The sequence below is a fragment of the Centroberyx gerrardi genome, chromosome 20, assembly GCF_048128805.1.
Source record: "Centroberyx gerrardi isolate f3 chromosome 20, fCenGer3.hap1.cur.20231027, whole genome shotgun sequence".
Taxonomy (NCBI): domain Eukaryota; kingdom Metazoa; phylum Chordata; class Actinopteri; order Beryciformes; family Berycidae; genus Centroberyx; species Centroberyx gerrardi.
This window is the reverse complement of record NC_136016.1, coordinates 19610634-19628830: the sequence shown is the minus strand read 5'-3', so window position 1 is coordinate 19628830 and position 18197 is coordinate 19610634. Positions and strand designations below refer to the sequence as shown.

Here is an 18197-nt window from a genome sequence, read left to right as displayed (position 1 = left end):
CCATCTGCAATCTTCACAGCTGTACATATTATCTACATCTGTAAAACATGTCTCAAGACAAATCAATCATGTGATCACTGATCTAAACCCTTGTATGGAACCAACTGTTTTCCAACTATAATGTATATTTTGTATGACGTTGTTTTATATGTGATGTACTGTTTGTAAACTTTGCTAATTGTATTGTTTTTAATTGCTTGTATTGTACTGTTTGTATTGTTTTTTAATATCTTCCTGCCCAGGGACTGCGGATGTAAATTAGCTATATAGCTAACTCTGGCCCAACGGTTGTGTAGTGCATGGCCCCTGTTAAATAAACTAAACTAAACTAAACTAAAGTGAAGTGAATATATCTGGAAAGTGTATAGTTCTCTCAGTGTCACTTTTATAGATTATTAACGGCCCCCTGCAGACCCATTAATGTGAATAGAAACACATTTTTGCGCACCCTGTGTATATATCATATTCTGTAATCTTTTCTAATACTCTCACATTCCCCTCACCGTTACATATTGCATAAATACTGATATTTTCTCATTTTTACAATTTCCATGATTCTCCACTTTTTTCATAATGCAGAGAGACAGAGAAGAGAGAGAGATTTAGAGAGAAAAATACACTGCAGAGATGAGAAGTGAGGTGCTGGAGTCAGGGGTAAAAAGGAAGGGGGAAGTTGTAAGTGGCAGTTAACAGCAACATTAAACATGGAAGGAGGGCAGCGAGGAAGAGGAGGAACCAGAGATCAACGCGCTAATGGGAAGATAAGAAATGTCATATTTTGGCGAGGCTGAGGTGGGCTGAGGGGAAGAGAGCGAGCGGTAGACGAGGAGGAGGCGGTGAGCGGAGGGTGGAGGAGCGCGGGGAGGGGAGGGGGAGGAGGGGATGGAGGGGTGGGGGGTGTTAAGACTCTCTGTTAACTTCTGATTCATCTCCCCGCCTGCCCCCGGGCGCTCTTCTCCTCACCTTCATCAATATTTCACCGTGCGTTTTTTAAACATCCCGCCGCCGCAGAGAAACTCTAAATAATTCAGGCGGTGGAGCGGCAGAGATAAAGCCTGCCATGCATTAAAAGGTGCTCTTCTCTTTACATAAAAAAGGAACGGGAAGAAGAAAGAGCATCAACCTTTTACCCTTCAGTCATTACAGGCAGACCAAAGGGAGGTTTGCAGCTCCTCAGATGGCAAATCCCTACAGTAACCCACTGACATCCATTCATAAACATGCAAGACGCAGGCCGACGGGTTAGAGTGACCGCACCGTCACTAAGAGGTCACAGGTTTGATCCTCTTAACAACCATGTATCCTGTTTAAGTGTCCTTAAGCAAAATACTAAACACTTAACGGCTCGCCCATTATAATTCACCCAGGATAAGACCGTAAATGAAAATGATATACAGTACGTTGCCACTTCTAGGGCTGCAACTAACGATTATTTTCATTATCGATAATTTTTTCGATTAATCATTTAGTCTATAATATGTCAGAAATAATGACAAATGTCCATGACATGTTTGCCAGAGCCCAAAGTGATTCTTCAAATTGCTTACTTAGTCTGACCAGCAGCCAAAAATATTCCAAAATGTCCCAAAATTTTCACTTTATAATAGAAAGGCAAGGAAATCTTAGCATTTGTGAAGCCGTAACCAGCAAATGTTTGGTATTTTTACTTGATAAATGACTGGTATGCCCTGAAGGTCTACTTGACCGAAAGCTTGGTTCAATAAAGAAACTTGCATGGATCTAAGTGTGCAGAACTTTTGCTCTCCCACTTTGTTGTTTTTTGACCTCTAGCACCTTAGCATAAAATAGTAGTGTGCGGTGATCTTCCTATAGATACTACTTGATGAATGACTAAAATGACGAATCAATTATCAAAATTATAATCGATTAATTTTCTGTCAATCAATTAATCATTTCAGCACTATTAAACCATTTCTGCTCCATTAGGCCCGCTTGTCATAAGCTTGACTAACCATCAGCTATCAGTCGTTTGCTCTTCATCTGTGTGCTAAAACATGAAACGGAGGGGATTCCCAAAGCAGTCGTCGCTTCATCACGCTCCATCTTTCCATGTTTCTACATCTATCTCTCACACTGCCCACTTGTCTTTCCAAACTCTCTCTCTCTTCCTCCTCTTCTCTTCCTCCTCTCCTCCCTGCTTTCTTTCATATCCTCTATTTAATATTTCTGCTCTGCTGAGAGGAAGGCTGTTTGTTATAGCAGACTACTCTTTGAAGATCACCCTCTTCAAATTGTGCGGAAATAATACTCCATTAACCAAAGCAAATTAGTCCTCGGTTTAATTACTAGCTCTGTTCCCGCAGTGCGGATGCGTGCGATATTAACTTTATAATCATTCCTTGAACAAATAATTTAAAAACCATCTCGCTAGGGAATGGTGAAAGCCAATAAATTGCCGTAAAAGGGATGGCGGAGGAATCTGAATGCTTAATTTGGTAAATAGAATGCTGGAGAGAGGCCACTTTGGCGTGAATGCAGTTAATTTATCTTGATTAGAAAGACGTGCATGAGCACTAATGGTAACACACCAGCCAGATGTGCTTCCACCAAAGGATGGAAGAAGCAGGGGAGAAAAAAAAAAATGAATGACTGATGGGCGGGGCAAAAATCTAGTCAGGAAAGTGAAGGGAGGAGGACAAAACTAAAAAACCAAAAGGAGAAGTGGAGGGTAAAGTAGATTCTTCTCTGACTTATTTGACGACTAAAGCCATTTGACAGCTGTTTTCACTGATAAAAAGCTGATACCAGAGGATTTTGGCCTGGATACAGACATGGGACAGGTGCGTTTGTAAAGGCCTCACCTGGCTGATTAGGTTGAGCAGCGGTTTGCCCTCCGACCCCACCAAGCAGGTGAGCAGCTGCGGTATCCACGCCAACCACTGGATGGGCGGGACTCCGATGCAGTATTTATCCACGGCGTCCGCCAGTGTGTTCTTGTCATCGAAGCTGAGCAGCCACAACACCTAGCGATGAACAAAGATAAAAATGGGAGGAGACAGGGAGGGAGGCGAGGAAAGGAGGGAAGACGGGTCGGAAATGGGGCAGCAAAAGAAAAAAAAAACACGAAATTAGATTAAACGTTAACATTCTGGTTATTCTACCGAGGCAGTAACATTAAAATATTCCATGAATTATACAATAAAATAACTACTGTAAGGCACGGAGAAGTGAGCGGTGAGGTCTCTATCATTAATCAGACCATCGCTGGTTTTCTGGCTGCTCACAGCGGGAGAGGAGCCGCAGAGGAATGAACAACCAGATCTTGGCAGTCCTCGCTACGATCAAAGCTGAGCCAATGTGGAGGTGATCTCTCCTCCCCAGTGTGTGTGCGTGCATGCGTGTGTGTGTGTGTGTGTGTGTGTGTGTGTGATGATGAAGACATTAACCCCTCTCAACTCCCCCTGGCCCTCTTCAGCGAGCCAACCAGCCTACACAGCTTGTGTATAATTACTGATAATGACTGGTCATCTCGCTTCATCCATCAGGACTAAGCATTGCCAAACCAGCTTGGCACGGCACGCAGCACGATACCAGGGGTCACCAGACTCTGCCTCCCCCGCGCCAGGAAAACAGCTAATTGGAATTTGAAGCTAGTAGCAGCCATTATTAGAATGGATAATGGTGATAATGATGCGAACAGTGAACTAGAAAGACCGTATTTACTATTTATCCGACATGACAGACAGAGGTGGGTGGTAATTAGCTCTCTGGATGATCCTCTCATGTCTGACTCTCTTGTGCCTATTTGAAAGCAGAGATCCAGCGGGCAGTTATGGAAAGTTTTAATACTCCGTCAGCTCCCACACACACACACACTCACCCCGCTGTAAGGTGATGTGATAGAACAAGAGAGATATCTATTAAAAAGAAGAGGTTGTGAGAAAATACGCCACAGTATTTAAGAGAATGTGAGGTTGTATTCCAAAACGCTATATATCTATTTCATGATTTTAATTATTCAAAATCTCTAAAATATAGAGGTAAGAATGGGGTGATATATATCAAAAATTCAATATATCCGCAATACAAAAATGTGACAATACGTATCGTGGGGCAGGAAAATTAATCATGATATTAGCTCCATTTTATTCCGCTGTAGTAATCACAAATGAGACGCCTCGCCCATCACAATTTCACAAGCTCTTCATTGAAATTATAGTATTTGCATGTTGTAATGACATTTTTAAGTTGTTCTAGCAATGCCAATGTCATTACAGGAAAGATTTGTGGCTCAGAAGTAAACACAGTTCTGCACAGTCATACTTTATTGTCATTGGCCTTTTATTTATTACATCGTATCGTGGTTTTATCGAAACGTGAACCCCATATCGCATATGGAATCGCATTGTGAGAGAAGCATATCGTCCCATCCCTATATAGAGGTTCCAGTTTGTAAAAGTCCTTGTCAACCAAGGACTTAGGTTGCCATGAAGTTACCTTAAAGTACCATAATTGCTTTAATTTTGTGTGTCATTCTGTAAGAGTATGTAAATCTCATTCTAGAACAAAACTCTTCATATCAACATACAACCAGGTGGTATTCCAGCGATACAGCCATCGCCCTCGTACTGACCCGTCACACTCCCCATATCATATTATCTTGAGTGAATCGCCCCCTGTTTGAGGGTATCATCCACCACGACAAGGCCACTACTGCGTCTCATATCAGGGGTCTGATTACTTCACCCCATCCTGTTCCTTCTCCGAGATCAATCCGGCGTTATCTGATCTCACGTTGCCTCATTTTCTGATAGCGAGCACCACCTGACCTGCACACCGTCCGTCTCTCTCAGTACAGTATGGCGGTGAGGCACAGCGAGGAAACTATTGTCCAAGCGGATAGCGGGTGCTGCTATATTACGAGTGTTAACCTCTGGAGGGACGGGGATTAGAAGAGCAGTGAGGGTGTTGGAGCTCTCTCTGTATATGTGTGTGTGTGTGTGTGTGTGTGGGTGGGGGGGGGCTTGTTAGCGAGGCTCCTCTTCACCTCCCACACACGGACTCACTGTAACTGTTAGGTACAGTAGCGCCCGTCTGCCTGTTAGCGAAAGGTCGCTCCAGGCAGAGGGTTTTGAGATTGGAGCGTCAGGGGAGACCATTAGTCTGTTAACCTCTGAGCCAGAGGACGGCCTTCACTCCACCAACCCTCTGCCGTGGGAGCACATCCACGCTCGCTACCGCTGGACCGTAATCGATCAAATCACCACCCTCTGCTTGTAATTGTGGCAGAGACTGAGGGGGGGAAAAAAGAAAAAAAAAAAAAAAAAAAAGAAGGGGCCTTACTTCTCATCAGCGCCAATAATGTATGGGCTAGATGGGGTCAGGAAACGAGGGAATTAACGGCGACCCCGTTTGGAAAAAGGCCCGATTGAGGCAGCTGATTGTATAGAAACGGGTGGTTAGGTTGCTGACGTGGTTGATCCAAACAAAGAAAAAGCACTTTCCCTCGTTTATCCTCAGCAACAGAAAACAGGCGATAAACCAGCAGCATTGATTATGTTACCGATATCAACTCGACAGGCATTCTTCCCATTTTGCCTAATTGGAGGCCTAAAACACACATGAACATGCACACACACACACACACACACACACACACAGACGACAGCCTCCTTCCCCATCTCCTCACCTTTGCTAGGTACTTGCGGGACTTGCTCTCGTTCTGGTGTCGGCAGGCATGGAGGTAGCAGGTGATGGCGGAGACGCCCAGGTGGAGCTGGCGGTCCTTGACGAAGATGTTCTCCAGATAGTCGCCCCACATGGCCCAGGCCTTCACCAGGACGTCGTGCATCTGCACTGCCGCCGAAAAGGCCTTGTTGGCCTCCTCTGACCTGGAGCGAGGGAGGGAGGAGAGAATTATAGAGTGAAGGAAGGATTTAAGGGTAAGATGAAGGACAGAGGGCAAGCGAGGCAAAGGGAGGTGGCAGAAGGGGAAGGTGAGAGAGTAAGATAGTGGGTGAAAGGGGAGTTAGAATGAAGCGGGGATACAGCGGGTTGAGGGAGTGGGAGGAGGGGAGAAGAGGGTGAGGGGGAAGGGCAAGGAAGAGGAAAACGACAGAGTCGGAGAGATGGATGCAACAAGGGTGGTGAGGGAGGAGAGAGAGAGAGAGAGAAAAGGAGAAAGATGGAGTGTGCAAGAAACAGATTATGATGATCATTTTCTGAATTATGTACTACACATCAATAAGCACCATATTTCACTCGCTGTAATCTTCAAGGCCTTTCCCTTGGCATTACAGAGTAAGCATTTAACCCAGCATGAATTAAAGTCACCAAGGGTTCAGGCATTTTGCTATAATGTAATATGAGTCTGGCTCAACCCTATCACGCTGTGCAGATCAATGCATTTAATACTGGGTGACATTCCAGCTTAACATCTTCCTATTTCATCAGAAATGACAGAGAGCCACAGCAAGGTAAAAACCTGGGTGTAATGGCTATATTTATCTGTATATAAATACATTGACCGTGAAGAGCATTGCTGGAGCTTAGAGAAATCCGGAGGCTGATAAACTTGAGAATCCTTGGAATTTTTTTTATCCTGGTGCTGCAATCTAGCAGTCACACTTTCAGTATTCCATTTAGAAACTGTTAAATAGCAGGCAGAGAGGCAGACAGGTGAAATCTGGCAGGAGACCCGCGTTTTGACTGCACCATTTATGCTGACAGGGAAGTATATTCTGAATCATCAGCTGTTTTCACCACGCCAAGCAGGCTTCTAACCACCCGTTGGCACGTCGTTTGAATAATTTTTACACCCCTTTCAGGCTTTGATTAATAAATAAGTTGCAAGGGGCACCCCAGGAAGCTCTACCCTGCAGTCAAAATAAAGGCAGGCCTGTCAATGAGAAAGCCTCGCTGAGCTACAGTTTGTAAATGGACCTCCATTTTAGGAGTGCTTTCCAAAACTACTCTCCCGCTTACTTACAGTGAAATGTCTCCCAAGCCAATCAATTAAAATGTGTTATTATAAAAGGCATTTTGGCATGTGATTAAGAAATGGGAGCTTGATTGCTATGGGAGTCGGAGCCGAGGACCCTCCAGTAATACTTAATGGGGTTGCCTCCGTCACTTTGCCCGTGTTAAAGTACATTAACAGTTTCTACTACCCAGCTCAACAGGAGCGCAGACACCCAGCAGACTGTCAAATCTCTGACACCCGTTTAATTGAATGATCCCAAAATCCTTGGCTGCGCACGCTCGCACACGCGCCCCCACACACACACACACACGCTCTCTCAACCCCTAACCCCCACCATGCTGTTAATTCTCCCCCGGTGTGGGGGGAACTTAATGATTGCAATAAACCCTGCTGAGGTGGAGGCAAGTTCTGCTGATCCCAGAGATTCCTGCAAATTGCCTCGAGTTAATTATTCAGCTGCATATACATTTAATAAGCCTTCCCCAATTTGTCTTTCACCCCTCAGGACGCCATGTCACGTCAAGGATGATGAGGAAGAGGGGGCGCTGAAAGGCGAGGGCTGTGTAAGTGTGTGTGTGTGTGCGTGGCCCAGCAAAGCATTGAGGACAGTTGTGTGACCCAGAGGCAAACCCCGCAGCAAGAGCACGTTACTGACACCGTCACACGTTGACGGCACGGACGTAAATGAACATCTAGGCCACATCAGGGGGGGTCACCTAGTAACAGAACCTCAGAGGTGCCGTCAGCTAGAGGCGAGAAGCTCCGATTAAAGATGACTGCCACATTATGACAGGATACAACTCCCACGCAGAGGTAAAGGACCTCTGATACAGTTTGACAACGACGTGATTATGAACAGAGGAGAGAGACAGAGGGAGAGAGATGGAAACAAAAGACTGAAATTAACAAAAAGGTGAAAGAGGAGAACAAAAGACAAACTGAGCCAGAAAGGTAGTCAAAAGCTCTGGTAGCCATACTTGTTGATCTGAGCCAGGAACATCCCCTTGAGAGCGTAGAACTCAGCAGTCATCTCCTTGGTGAAATACTTCAGGTTGGTCGACTCTATCACCTCCAAACCCTGGCCCCACACACACACACACACACACACACACACACACAGACACACAGAGAGAGAAAGAAAACAGCAGATGCTTAACATCAAACAAAACTGCAGAAAAGAAACTTTCAGCCACGCTGGGGAAAAGAACCGGGAGGTGGATAACACAATATTCAGTCTGAGACAAGGCTATAATCACAGGTGAAAAACAAACAAGCTGCAAGGTGTTCATTAGGAAGTAAGAAAAGAGGCGTTAAGGGAACTAAACTTCCATTATGGTGAGGCTCTGATTAGGTGTCCCCTATGTACCGCTGTGACAAACGATGTGTAGCGCGAGAGAGAGTCAGAGAGAACCAGAGGAGATGAGATAGAAAAGAGAGAGAGAGAGAGAGACAGAGAGAAAGAGGAGGAGGACGAAGAAGAGAAGAAGAGTGTCCACTGGCACTTTAATGACTTGTGGTGTGCTGAACTGCTTCTATTAATCAGAGTGCTCCACGGGCTTAAGAGCAAGCTCCTGAGTTACACTCTCTTATAAGTCTCTCTGCTATAACTTGTCACCTAGAGCCACTCCAAACTCTTCTTGCTCTCACTTCTCTTCCCACTCAAAGTACTGCTAACTACGCCTCCAGCTAGTACTGACAGAAATAAAATCAACCAAACCCCCAAATCACACTTAATGCATTCAAAGTGTTGTTCTTCACTGGAAGTCAATTTCAAATGAGAGAATCTGTTACCACTATCTGAATCTTTTGATGCAGGTGCTGCAAACATACCATTTATTCAACTTATGCATTGATTACACATAATTAGACTAAATATTCCCTAAACGAAAAGCTGTTTTTTGCCATTTCTTTGCAATGTTTTGTGATTTAAAAATTTAAATACAAAGTTGCAATGAAAATGTATGTATGTTAATACTATAATCAAGTGTGATTGTGGCATAAGGAGTCTTACTGTTGCAGTACTGAACCTCGGAGTAACACACGGCTAACGCTCCAATCACACTTCATCTGTTAAGTATTCATGGCACTGCTATGTGCAGAGTTCTACCCAAAGATCCTGCGGCTCAAATGTATTGAGATTAAACTGATTAAGTGGGATTATTGATTACAGTATTACCAGATTACCTTTCTTTGCAACTTTGATTTCCTAAAGAAATGTTTTCATCAATAAAACATCACAAAAAGAGGCGTAGAACAACATTCAGGTTAGTTTGCGCCTGCATATGCATCCATAATCAACACATAAATAGAATTAACTTCTATCTTCTCAGTGTGTGGTCAAGGGGCAAGAAATATATGCTGCAGAAAAGCGGAATAAGAAAAAGTCAGAGCAATTGGTTGGCATCAAATAACACAGCAACTAACAAACAGTAAGGTCTGTGTTCACACCAGAAGAAACCACACCGCTGTCTTACTGTAGCTGATTGTTAACTATAGCGGCAATGGTGTTGCAGCAATATTCAGGACGTTCAGTGACACTAGTATGTTATAGGTTGATTGATAGGGTGATGTCACCAAAAAGGTCAGCCGGAGCCAGATTTTCTGTGCCGGCAAACAGAAACAAAAAGGCAACTGTGGTTAACACTGACTGATGTTTCTCCGGTTGTAGTAATGGACTTCCTTCCAGAGACTCGTAGTAGTTTAGAGTAGAGGGTAAGACACAGGAACAGAAGGGTACAGAGACTCTATCTTACCTGCATGCATTCGTTCTTGCCCATAACGCCGGCCAGCTGCAGGTAACATTTGACCTGCTGTCTGATCTTCTGGAAGCAGTCGACGATGGGCACCGTGGGGATGGTATGGATACGACTCAGGATGTCCAACGCCACGTTCACCAAACCCTGGGGAAACAACAGTTTAGTGTGTTCAGATGTTCAGAATAACCTGAAAAAACAAATGCTCAACATGGTCCTAAAATAAAAACAGGCTTTTCATTGTTCACAGGCTGTAAAATCTAAAACCTTGGAGTTATAATATATCTGTGATAGCCATTTTCCTAGTTCTTTTCTAATCAAGGTACATTCATTTCAATTTTATCTGATCAAATTCTGACAGTAGCTGGACCAGTACCTGTTTGCGTCCTATCTTGCCATACTGAATGATAGCAGAGGCCGAGGCATGAACGCCCAACATGGCGTTGTTGTTGTTGGGATCATGCTGTGTGTTCGTCTCATACGCCGTCACTATGGCTGTGAAGAAATGAGACAAAACAGTTACAAATACGACACTTTTCTCTCAGTATAAAGGTCAAAGAGTTGAACAAGTGAGTGAGAGGCTGAAAGCATATATAGGAGGTATGAATATTGTGGATCTTCTAGCGCTCTAAAGGCTCAACGGTCATGACGGAGAGGAGGGCACTGGGGACACTACACGTATTGAACAGTAAATGGGCCATGGCAACGAATTTCACCGAGAAAATTCCATTTCACTCTAACTTAAGTTTGAAGCCTGTCATGTATAAATGAAGTGGATTTTATTGGCGTGTCGCTGCAGAACCAGCGCTATCATTATTTCAGGGCCTCGCAGTGTGAGTCGGGGCTCAACTTGCTTGAGACATCACATTTTGCAGTGGCTGCCTCTCTGAATGGTTTCAAAGTCACCGCGGGAGAGAGCTGAGCACCGAGCAAGGTAAGAGTGTGTGTGTGTGTGTGTGTGTGTGTGTCCTGCAGTGAGAGAGAGAGTGCTTTAGTGAGCTGACATTTGGAAATGTACAGAGACCCTGAGGGGGTTCTGCACACCGTGGCCTTTCACAGAAGACCCCTTCCTGGAACTAGTGGAAACCTAAGCAGGAATCTGAGAGAGTGTGTGTATGTACATGCACATATTAGTAAGCATGCATGTGTGTATCATTGTGTGTCACGTGTATAATGTGTAAAGCGTCATGTTTGTGAAAGCAGTTTTGAGTTCACGGGTTTCAAACTCAGAGGCACCACTGAGTCAGTGAGTGTGTGAGCGTGTCGTACCTTGGTAGTGGTGCTGGCGCCACATGAAGATGCTGCTCCAGTGCGACAGGTCATCAGAGACGATGGGCAGCCGGTTCCTCCAGGTCTTCACCACGGTCTTCATGTCATGCAGGCTGGTGTTGCGGCCCAGGCTGGCCGGCTGGAGCCCTGCGTTGATTTGGGCCGCTTCCTGGAGCTCAATGATCTGCTGCGCCGCCTGGGGAGAAGAGAGGGGGAGAAATGAGAAGTTAAAACTCACACGGACGGAGTGTACCAGTGGCTCCAGACCTTTTACACCTTTCATACCCTATAATAGGCTTGAATGCACTCATTTGACCCTCTTAAATTGAAACCTCTATGGTGGCACTGCTGGCAGCAGATTTGAAGCATCGACAGTAACGGGAAATGCATTTCACTATCGCAATGGGTAACATTACTACTTAATATTTTCTGTTCCAGGGCCTGTTCTACAGTCCGCTTCATATATTTAGAGTCCAGATAGTACACCAGCTAGACTTTGCAGTGCATTTTAGATTTTGTTAATTAGCCTTTCCTCATCCATGTGTACTGCAGCCTGCTTCTCTACAAGAACACCCTGCCTTGAAATAAGCAAGTGGTCATTGCAGTTCCAGAAATCTCATGAAAAACATCTGTTTTGGTCTTCTGTTGATGCAGACGCTGCAGGGCGTTTTGCTTCTGGTGCTTGTTGGGCCACTGAAACACGTCTGGCGTTTCCAGTGCATTTCCGACTCTTCTCCCTCCCATCCTTGCCTGTCCTTCTCCAGTGTGTGGTGTGTAATAAAGGCAGAGATGCCAAAAAATATCTTCATGAATGATTTGACGAAGAGAAAGGCAGAGTAGGAAGGGGAGGAAAGAGTTAGAAGAGAAGGAGATACCATGGTTACAAAGTAGGGATCTGGAGTCTTTGGAGATCTGAGTTTAGTTAAGAGGAAAAAAGAGAGAAAGGGAGACATGGAGAACAAAGGTCAGGAAATGGATGGAGGCAATGTGGAGATGAAACATTATAAGGGCTGTTGCTGCTTGAGAAAGGAAGAGATGGGAAGATAGGTGGAGATAAACAACAAGAGGGAAGGTGACGGCAAGAGAGTGTGAGAGTGGGAATGAGACAGTTGTGATAATGTGAGAAAACGAGTGAGAGTGTGTGTGTGTGTGACAGAGAGAATAAAGTAAAATAATGGAGGGTAAAAAAATAAAAGCAGCCAGGAGAAAGTTGGTAAAGAAAGAGATAAAGACAGACTGAGAGAAACAGAAAAAGAGGACTGTTACTGTTCGGGTATGAACAGATATAAAAGACAAAAGACAAAGATGAGGCTGTCCTCTTCTGTGGCCATTAACGCCCAGCCTGTCCAATCCCCCGGCCATTACACCACCGCATCACCGGCTTAGGACTTCTACTGGAAAAACACGGGGGCTAAAAAGCCGCCGCAAAGTAGATGGATCAAAGTGACCGAGCAGGTATTTACCTTTAGGGACAGCTAGATCTGCGGTTCATAATATTTTCAGCTCACGACCCCAAAGAACAAAGCAATGCCTACTCACAGCCCCCTTGTTGCGGGCGTTAACACACAAAATGGTGAACTTTTTAATACCACAATGCTGATTTTTATTTGCCCTTTTCAGGCAATTTTGCTTGATTAATTAGTGGAAGAAGCCTGGAGGCCTGCAAACGTTAAATATTTCACAGGTTAAACCATTTATCACAAAGAGTAAAAACATGATAATTAATTTCTGCATTTAGGAATACATTCTTTTTTTATTTCGCGATACCCCCAAAATCACCTTGCCCCCAGAAATCATCCCCCCCCAGAGAAGGACATTACTTCAATAGCTAATCGGCTCCTTTCTGGCACAGGAATAAAAAGAACAGAGAGATGGGGAAAATGTGAAAATGATAAGCGAGGTCTTCCATCTCATTCTGTGAAAAGCAGCCTCATCGATTGGTCCAAAGCCGCTTTGTGAACACATAATCAATCATTTCATTATAACTACCCATCAATCAATATTAATACCAACCCTCCTAATCGATATTTCGCAGGTGATAATCCATTGATCGTCAGTCACTGCTGAGAGCTGGGATTTGATGATGGCTTGATTCAAATGGTATTTGAACCCTCCTGTATTTGCAGAGTCTGGGCTTCTCATTCTGCAAGGCTCATGGAGTCGTGAGTGTGAGATATAGAGTTTGGAATGGAGATTTACAACAGGCCGCTTGGCTGGGCAGGGGAATAAATAGCTTGTTTTCCCTCGGCTAGGGTAAATAATTGGACCGCACATATGCGAGCACACGCGCACTAAAACACACGCGCAGACACACACACACACACATTAACAAAGAAAGTAGTCACCCAATTCAAATACCCATTTTGAAAAGATAAATGTACTGAATCAGAGCTGTGCTGAAGACTTAACCCCCCCAAATCAAATCCTCCCAAAACAAAATAAATTAGCCAATACAATATTTTTCACAATTATCTGTTAATATCAGCTGATGGCCCATTTCTAACCTTCATTCAGACTGTCCCATTCATCATGTAAATGTAATTCTGCTGCAGGTATTTAATCAAATGCTATCTGATGGCAGGGAAGTAATTACAGCCATTCTCAACTAACTCTCTTTCTCCCCCCTCTCCCCTTCTCTCTCTCTCTCTTTCTTCGCTCCCTCTCCACCTTTTTCAATTTCCATCTCCTCATTCTCCCCTCTTTTCTCTTTCTCCATTTTATTTTCATATTTGCCCCTGTCTATTGTAATCTCTCTTAGTGGAGTCAAAGAGGCTTAAGGGTTTTTTCGTTATTTTTTTATTTTTTTTTAATCATCCATCTCAATTTTATAGAATGGAGTGAGAAAGAGATAGAGGCCGTTATCAGTGTCACTCAACAGCGTTATGTCTCAGGGCTACTGATGAAGTATCTCTTGACACGCATCTTGAAGCGCTTATCACAATAAACCAACTTCCCTTCGATACTCTCCCTGGCTTCCTGACTGATGCTTCACTCTAGATGGAGCCGTTCAGAAGAGGCAAAGCGGCGGCCGCGGTGCGTTTTGGTGTTTCTGACCTGCAGCAGCGGCGTGTGGACGTGGGAGACGATGTGCGGCAGCCTCCTCCACTCGCGGATGGCCAGGCTGGAGGCCATCTCCACCAGCCTCTCGATGTAGTTGAGCTGCTGCTCCTCGGGGTGGCAGATGGCCAGGTAGCCGCGGTGCATGTTCACCTTCCACGCCATCTCCTTGGGACAGCTCAGCTCCACCTGCAGAGACACAAACAGACATCCATATTTACACACAAAAAATGTAGCAGCAGAAGAGTTTGGTTCCAGAATTAGTTATCCACCACTACAAAAAAGTGACTTACAAAATGATTGATGTTTAAAATAATAGGTAACTTAAATGTGTAGCGTTTTTAAACATCAATATATCATTATCAGATCACGGTCAAGACGATTGGTAGCCTCTATCTCATACCAGTGGGATTGTGTGCTAGTGTTTCTCAAAATGAAGACCACATAGTCCCTGTTGGATTCTAATGCAAAGACAATCTTTGCTTTTTTGGTCAAAGGTTTTCTCTTTCTTGTGTTTACTGAAGAGGAGAAACATGTTGGAATTGATTTTTCCATCAGGTTTTCACTCCTTCCGCCATCTCCATTTTGTGCTGGAAAAACGGCGCCCTCTTTCTGTCTTGTGCCGTAAAACAATCCGGCAGATTTCTTGCAAAATCCCACTTTACCGTAATTATACAGTAATTCTTTTTTAACTTTATGTATTCATTTTCTATTTTCCAACAACGTACACACAGACAAAACAACCAAACGGAAAAATCGTAATCAACATAAACATAATCACGGCATCATGGATCAGATCAGTTTCAGTGAGACAAGCCTAAAGAAATAGGAGCACAAATTTATCAATGTCTCGAAGTGGTAATGATTGATTGATTGATGTTCAAATTCTACACATAGCATCCTCGGGGTAGGATGCTGCTTCAGTAAGTTGGATATTGGTGACATACTCTCCAAGAATAGCTCAGTTGGTTTATGTGCCATGTTGCTTTTCTGTGTGTGTTTGTCCCCATGTCGTCAAGCAAATTACCACACACACAGTTTCAGAGCGCTGTGAATGTTGCAGTTTTAATTAAATGAAAACATCCGAGGGGAAAAGGCCTACGACACTTTTCTCGCATAATGAAGCGCTTGGACAAATACACGACGCTGTTGTTTCCTATTCATTTTGTGAACAGTTTCAGCAGGGCTTTTGTGCTAATGACTAATCAACCTGTCGCGTCTGACACGGAGGTGGAGAAGAGGAAAGGGCCCTGCTATTGATTAAAACGCTGAGTGCATTAACAGCTACACAAACAATAGCCCTGGGGAGCCTGCCACGTCAAAAACCTGTGGCTTGGTGTGCCGTGTGTGTGTTTATAAGTGAGTGAAGTGAGAGGAAGAGACAGGATGAGAGAAGACAAAAGCAAGGATGAGTGAAAGAGCGAGAGAGCGAGAAAGCATAGGTGCGCGTCTGTGTGGGAGTTCTCCTGACGCCGGAGAAAATTACAGTGATCGGTCAACGCGCACTTATCAGGGGTGACGCGTGATGAATATCCTCGAGACAGGGCCGCCCTTATCAAGGGCCAGCTTTAATTGAAAGCGGGGACATTTGGACTTCGCCTCTGAGCGGGCGAGCGGTGGGCAGGCGGGCGGCTGAAATGCCTCGCTCCTCTCTCCTCCGCCATAAAACAAATCACCCCGCAGCAGATGCCGGGGTAATTATTCACGCGCGGGGCTGTCGTAAATATTAGCTGCAAAACCCCGAGCCGCACAGAGGGAGGGAAGAGGAGAGCGGGAGATGGGAGTGGAGAGGGAGGCAAAAACAAAAAAGTAAGAGCAAGTAAAGAAGAGAAGTTGGGGGAGCAAAGCAGAAGAAAGAAAAAGAAACGGGTAAAGCGAGGAAGGAGGGAGGGAAGGAAGGAAGGAAGGAAGAAAGCAAGGAGGGGAGGGGAGGTAGTGGAGCTGCCGTTGCCATCCAGACAATTTAATTAGGTGTCACCTTAGGACGGAGCGGCTCAATGGATTGGTTCCAAGTCTCCTTGAAAGAGCAAAGCAGGAGTATTTGTTATGTGTCAGGTACTATCACGCTCTCGCCACCCGCCTACACTTTGTTTTAGGAAACATGAGGCCAATAAATTAGCCGACCAAACAGCCGAACTGCATTTCCACAGCTTTACGGCCGGCTCTCTCGCTCTCCCTCGGGGTGTGGGGGGGGCGGTGGAGGGGGTGGAGGAGGCCGGACTGTCCAAATATCAAGTTACTATACTTCACACTGACACAAGGCCTGGGCTTATATACAGCACTGTACCGGAAACCAGCAATAAAATGAGAAAGTAGAAAGTTGAACTCGGAGTAGAACGTTTTTATCGCAGTCTCTGCTTCATTGGGTTGAAGCCTAGAGGCTCCACCGGGTCTGTGATTGTGTTAGTGAGAACTTGTGGTTATAGTTTCTTTTTCTTCTGTCAAACCGTTTGGGGCTGTTACACCCCTCGTGAGTGAGTGAGCGAGCACGCCTGCGTGTGCGTGCATGTGTATCAGAGTATGTGTGAGTGTGTACGGATCCACGCATGCGTATATTTTTGAATATGAGTGAGCGCTCCACACCTGAACCAGAGCCTCCTTCATGGCGGCCCAGTTGGAGACCCTCCAGGCACACTCCAGCACCAGATAGGGGTTGGAGTGGCCTTTAGACTGGCCGTACTCTGTCAGCGGTTCCCACTGGTTCAGCTCCTTGGAACAGCTGGACATGAGGGAGACAAGGGAGACAAAAAGTTCAGGTAATTATATGTGCTTTTAAGTCCATTACAGCTGCACTAGGCAATGTTTTTATGTTAAAATTCACCCTTTTTATCAGCCTAAATCACAAAGTGGAGCTGCAACAGTGCAGCATGCCCCGTCTCTCCCTAATTGAAAGGCCACAGGTTCACCGTTCTTGCCCAAATTAAATTCTGGTGTTGAGTATGTACCCACAGGAAGCGACGAATCAAAATTGATCAAAGTTCTGTCTCCTAAATAGCAGTGAGCAGCACTCTGTCCAGAGAAAGCTGGACTCACTAATGCACTAACTCTCTAATCCATTGGTTTCCTTTGGTATAAAGCATCACAGACCAGCCGGTTGGTAAACATGAGCGAGCTGTGTGACGTTTACTGACGTCATGTTACATGATTTATGGGTATTAAACTTCACATTTTTCAAACAATTATCACTCAACTCACTAACCCTAACCCATTTGGAGCTTCCGCTGTTACGTTGCCTACTGCAGCTTTAAGTCCATTCTGTTTACTGTTGTGACCTTTCTCTTTTTCTTCTTCTTCGTTCTTTTTCAGTTTTTATCATTTGCAGAAGTTCAACATTTATGAAGCTGATTAATTCACATATATCACAGAGCAAGTGGATCACATGTAAAGTTCAGTGTTGACAAATACATATTTTGCTGGTTACAGTGCCTCTGCCAAATCCATATATGGAAAAAATACAGTATATTACAGGCCTACACAAACAATGGTGACATGGAGAGATTGAAAGAGAGATTATACAGATTAAATAGACATTCTGTTTTTCCACTATGCCATTCAAAAGGTTGTGGTTTCTGGATGAACTGCTGTATAATTCATGTGAAGAATGGATTAACTGTTGTCTACCTCGTGTGATGAATTGTGCGCAGAACGTATGAATGTATCGGTGTGTGTTTTTGAGCTCTGCTGGCTCTCTTGATGTGGAAGACAGACTCCCCTCAGGGATAATGAGCATCTTTTCTATTCCGGATATCGTACCGTATCCAGTGGTCCTCCCAGAGCTGGTACTCCGGGAAGATGGCCGGGGAGACGTTGCTCCTCTCGTGCTCCTTCCTCGCCTTCTCCATCGCCTTCTCATAGCTTTCCTGGGCCTGGAGAGACACATGGCTTCATTTGTCAGTACAAGCTTTTTTGGGCCAATACATTGGATATCAGTACCACATGGATGCCTTGGTTCAAGTCTGTACATAAACAGATCCCCCAGATAATACATGAATACATTTTGTTTCCTTACATCACAAGAAGATACAACCTCTCAACCTCAGGGTTCTTACACGATTTCCATTTCAAGCTTCCATACTTTTTCTAGACCTTAATTCATCGATACATTTGAAGATTTTGGTGCTTTTTTTCAAGATGATGTCTATTTATTTGCCCGTTAACACTGCATAGATAAAGAT

At 44.6% G+C, this 18197-nt stretch overlaps 1 protein-coding gene across 3 annotated transcripts in view; it reads right to left on the bottom strand.

Moving 5' to 3' along the window:
* Window positions 1–18197, bottom strand: part of trrap (transformation/transcription domain-associated protein) — a 96280-nt gene that overhangs the window by 21191 nt on the left and 56892 nt on the right. For all 3 annotated transcript variants that reach the window (XM_071911835.2, XM_078290699.1, XM_078290698.1), the window contains exons 54-62: window positions 17776–17888; window positions 16606–16741; window positions 14020–14211; window positions 10966–11161; window positions 10073–10191; window positions 9697–9843; window positions 7921–8021; window positions 5651–5852; window positions 2823–2984 (exon numbers count right to left, since the gene is read on the bottom strand). In XM_071911835.2, the coding sequence (XP_071767936.1) occupies window positions 2823–2984; window positions 5651–5852; window positions 7921–8021; window positions 9697–9843; window positions 10073–10191; window positions 10966–11161; window positions 14020–14211; window positions 16606–16741; window positions 17776–17888 (1368 nt within the window). The remainder of the gene's footprint in view (window positions 1–2822; window positions 2985–5650; window positions 5853–7920; window positions 8022–9696; window positions 9844–10072; window positions 10192–10965; window positions 11162–14019; window positions 14212–16605; window positions 16742–17775; window positions 17889–18197) is intronic.